We start from the raw sequence: 3,895 nt of genomic DNA, 5'->3' as shown, positions 1-3,895 counted from the left end.
TAGTACTTATAATCTACAAATTGCATCAATTTAAAACTACTATAAAATGAGGCTTAAATTAGTTCATAAAAAGAATAAATGATCAACTTAAAAAGGTGTTCAATCTATTTAGATACAATAAAACTAAATAGATATCTTGAAAAGAACTTTATGTTTATTTCAATTCCCAAAAACATTGTCACTAACTAACTATGATGTCCATTCAGTTTACTCACACTTTCCCCAAGAATATATCTTCTTATGATATTTATTATTTTATTTTTAAAAAAAAACTCATTATATAACACGAATATTTTAAAAGATACAATTATTATAGTTTTAGAACAATTGTTACCATCATTTAAGTATCATGTTATATCCAATTGATATTATGACTATACTTTTTGGTCGTTAAAAAGTATTATTTTTTTTTTTTAAAAAAATTGTTTTCTAATGTTTAATTAGAAAATGTGAAATATGATTATAGTAATCGTGATAGTAAGACAACAATTAGTATTATTTACTACATAACAATTTTGATACGCAAAGGTATTTTTATTTTTTGTTAATTCGAAGAAGAAATTAGAGATAATAATAAATTGATGTGATGAAATTGTTGTAATTTCAGGGGTTCATTATTTTCGATTTTATTTTATACAAGTGTGATAATGACATCAGCAACATTTGCAACTGCAATTTACAATCTTATCCCAGCAATGACTTTTGTTATAGCTGTCCTTCTAAGGTATATTTATTTACTTTATTATTATGTTATTCTTTTTTTTTTCTTTTTTTTGTGTGAGAAAATTCTTTAACATAATTCGAAGGAGGAGGACAAAAGTACCTTAATTGTTCTCGATAGCACCTTAATTACACATTCATCTCATCAATTCTAGTTATTAGTGATAGAGAAAAGGTTTGAAAGTTTCGATATCGATGTTGAATGTCGTTGTGAATTCCCCCCCCCCCCCCNAATTTCGATATTGAATATTATTGTAAATCTATTTATATGAATTTCTAATTTTGTCACTGACACCGTGAATCTTTTTTCCTTCCTTAAAATGTTGATTAGGTTTGAGAATTTATCATTTGATAAAGTAAGTGGAAAAGCAAAGGTAATGGGAACAATGATATGTGTTGGTGGAGCAATGTTATTGACACTATACAAAGGAATAGAGGTTCATATGTGGCCTATCAAAATTGATTTGCTACATCATGATAATGAATCAACAACACATAAGAAGTTAGTTGGTGGCACTTTTGCTTTAGGAATTGTACTGGCTGTCACCTCTTGCATTTGTTATTCACTATGGATAGTATTATTGGTAAGTTATACTTCATTTTACCAATAAATGAGTGGAATGAATACAGTTTGCAATTATATGTATGTTTGACTAATTATTGTTGTTTTGTTTGATCAATGTGTTAATAGGCTAAGGTAAGTAAAAACTATCCATGTCACTACTCAAGCACAGCATTGATGAGCCTAATGGGATCCATTCAGTCTGTCCTATTTGCACTATGCTTTGACAGACAAGTATCTCAATGGAGGCTTGGTTGGGACAGAAGATTATTTGTTGTTCTCTATCTTGTAAGTCATTAATGTTAATTAACTTATCAACAATATCATATTCAGTGTAATCATGTCAGAGAGGTAGAATACACACAGATTTTGTTGTTATCTTATGTGGTAGAGAGGTGTGGTAGAGAGGTTATCTCCAGTAGACCTTCGGTGCCACAAGGCATAACCAGAAACAGGCTAGAAAGCAAAATAACGGCAATAAAGTAGCAAGATAAAGACATTGGTCTGTAGACCAAATTTATGCGAGCTTATCCCTACCTTTGTGGGGTAGACACTACTAAAATATCACTATATTCCCACTGAAAATATATAGTGACTTTTACCACAGATATTTTGATTCAATCAGTGAGAAAAGAACAAATAGAAGTGTTTTTTTTCACATGGAAAAAATTAGGGTGCTTCTCAGTATTTTAGTGAAAATTTATTTCTCACCATGCGTTTGCTCAATGAATTGGTTCGGTCAAAAATGGGTGGGAAAATCATTTTTATAACACAAATTTTCATTGATTCACAATGGAAAGAACCTCTATTTCTAGTAGTGACAGAGACTGTATATGATACACCTTCGAAACGACTTATGAACATCAATATATATATATATATAGTATAATAAAATGTTTGTGTTATTAGACAAACTATGTTTGTTGATTATATATAGTTCCTTTTTTTATGCAGGGAACATTAGGATCTGGAATTGTGGTGATTTTAATGACATGGTGCTCTCAGAAAAGAGGCCCTCTATTTGTCTCAGTCTTCAACCCTCTAATCCTTCTTTTTGTGGCACTAGCTAGCTCATTGTTTCTTAACGAGACCCTATATCTAGGAAGGTAATTATTCAATTCCTTTTTTTTTAAAAAAAATCTCCTATTTTTTAAAAAGTTTCATATTTCAACATGTAGTTAATCATCATAAAGTAAAGCATAGATGTTAAAATCATGATATATTGTGAAAAATACTTTAATATATAGTATCAACATACTTATAGGTTGTATAAATGACATTTAGTCATAACACTTTGTAGTTTTCATGTATACTTAGTGTATAACAAATGTATACAGAATAATTTTGTACAGATTATAAATTGATTATACACTATATATTGGTTATTTTTTTCGTGGACGTTGTTGAGTTGTTGTACAGTGTAAAAGCCTTGATAAATCTTCTTACTGGCTTAATTTGTTGGTTATGAACAGTATATTAGGTGGATTGCTTATAATAATGGGGTTGTATGTGGTGCTATGGGGAAAAGGAAAAGACATGAAGGCTTCAAAGGCTATTATATTGTCCAAAGGAGCTTTGCAGAAAAATGATTTAGAAGCTCCTAATCAAGATCAAGGTAACATTAAGTAACTTAATTTTATTAATTTAACTGTCTAATCTATACATGTTTGGGTTGAATAAATAAATTCTTTCATATAATGAGAATAATAATACAATTGTTCTCTTATCTATCATCTCAAAAGTATATGAAGACCATAATTTCTTTTATGACAATAATTGTAAAACATAGCTAAACAACTAAAGTAATTCAAAGCTCCTAATCAAGATCAAGGTAACATTAAGTAACTTAATTTTATTAATTTAACTGTCTAATCTATACATGTTTGGGTTGAATAAATAAATTCTTTCATATAATGAGAATAATAATACAATTGTTCTCTTATCTATCATCTCAAAAGTATATGAAGACCATAATTTCTTTTATGACAATAATTGTAAAACATAGCTAAACAACTAAAGTAATTTATGAACAATCCCTTAGATATATGACATGAAAATCATAGTTCATTATTGACTCTTTTTAAACTTCTTTGTTAATCTATCGGAAACAACCTCTCTACTTTAAAGGTAGTGGTAAGGTCTGGGATTCTGCGTACACTTAACAATTCCCAGACTCCACTTTGTGTGATTTTACTGAATATGTTGTTGTTGTTTCAACTTCTTGTAAATGAGACTTTATCTTATGCAGACACTCCTTCAACAATAAAGCAAGGCTTGACCCAATAGGAATTGGAATGTGTTTGTGGGCTATTTCTTGCACAAAGTTAGGACTACCAAGAGGCCCAACACCATGCAAATGAAGGGAAAAAAAAAAGTTCCAACTTTGTCATTTGATATAAAATGTGGAACTATCAATATATATATATATTACATATATAGCCACCTCAAAGTGATAATTGTAACATGTAAGGCAATATGTGTACCCCATTAGTGGGCATTCCAAGAAAATAGTATACATAATGATCATCAATATTGATAAGCCTTCCAAAGTTTTTTCGTGTGCTATAGCACACCATTTTTTGGGTGATCCGGATTCCGACGTCAAAAATGCAA

The 3,895-nt window shown here is 29.6% G+C and overlaps 1 protein-coding gene across 1 annotated transcript in view; it reads left to right on the top strand.

Moving 5' to 3' along the window:
* Positions 1–3,821, top strand: part of LOC107004440 (WAT1-related protein At1g68170-like) — a 6,059-nt gene extending 2,238 nt beyond the window's left edge. The window contains exons 3-8 of the mRNA XM_015202639.2: positions 608–724; positions 1,052–1,304; positions 1,412–1,570; positions 2,237–2,388; positions 2,755–2,897; positions 3,531–3,821. Of these exons, the coding sequence (XP_015058125.1) occupies positions 608–724; positions 1,052–1,304; positions 1,412–1,570; positions 2,237–2,388; positions 2,755–2,897; positions 3,531–3,568 (862 nt within the window). The 3' untranslated portion in view covers positions 3,569–3,821. The remainder of the gene's footprint in view (positions 1–607; positions 725–1,051; positions 1,305–1,411; positions 1,571–2,236; positions 2,389–2,754; positions 2,898–3,530) is intronic.
* The last annotated feature ends 74 nt before the right edge of the window (positions 3,822–3,895 follow it).

Source organism: Solanum pennellii, chromosome 11, assembly GCF_001406875.1.
Source record: "Solanum pennellii chromosome 11, SPENNV200".
Classification (NCBI taxonomy): Eukaryota; Viridiplantae; Streptophyta; class Magnoliopsida; order Solanales; family Solanaceae; genus Solanum; species Solanum pennellii.
Note: the sequence above shows the minus strand (reverse complement) of the source record. Positions and strands in the feature narration are given on the sequence as shown.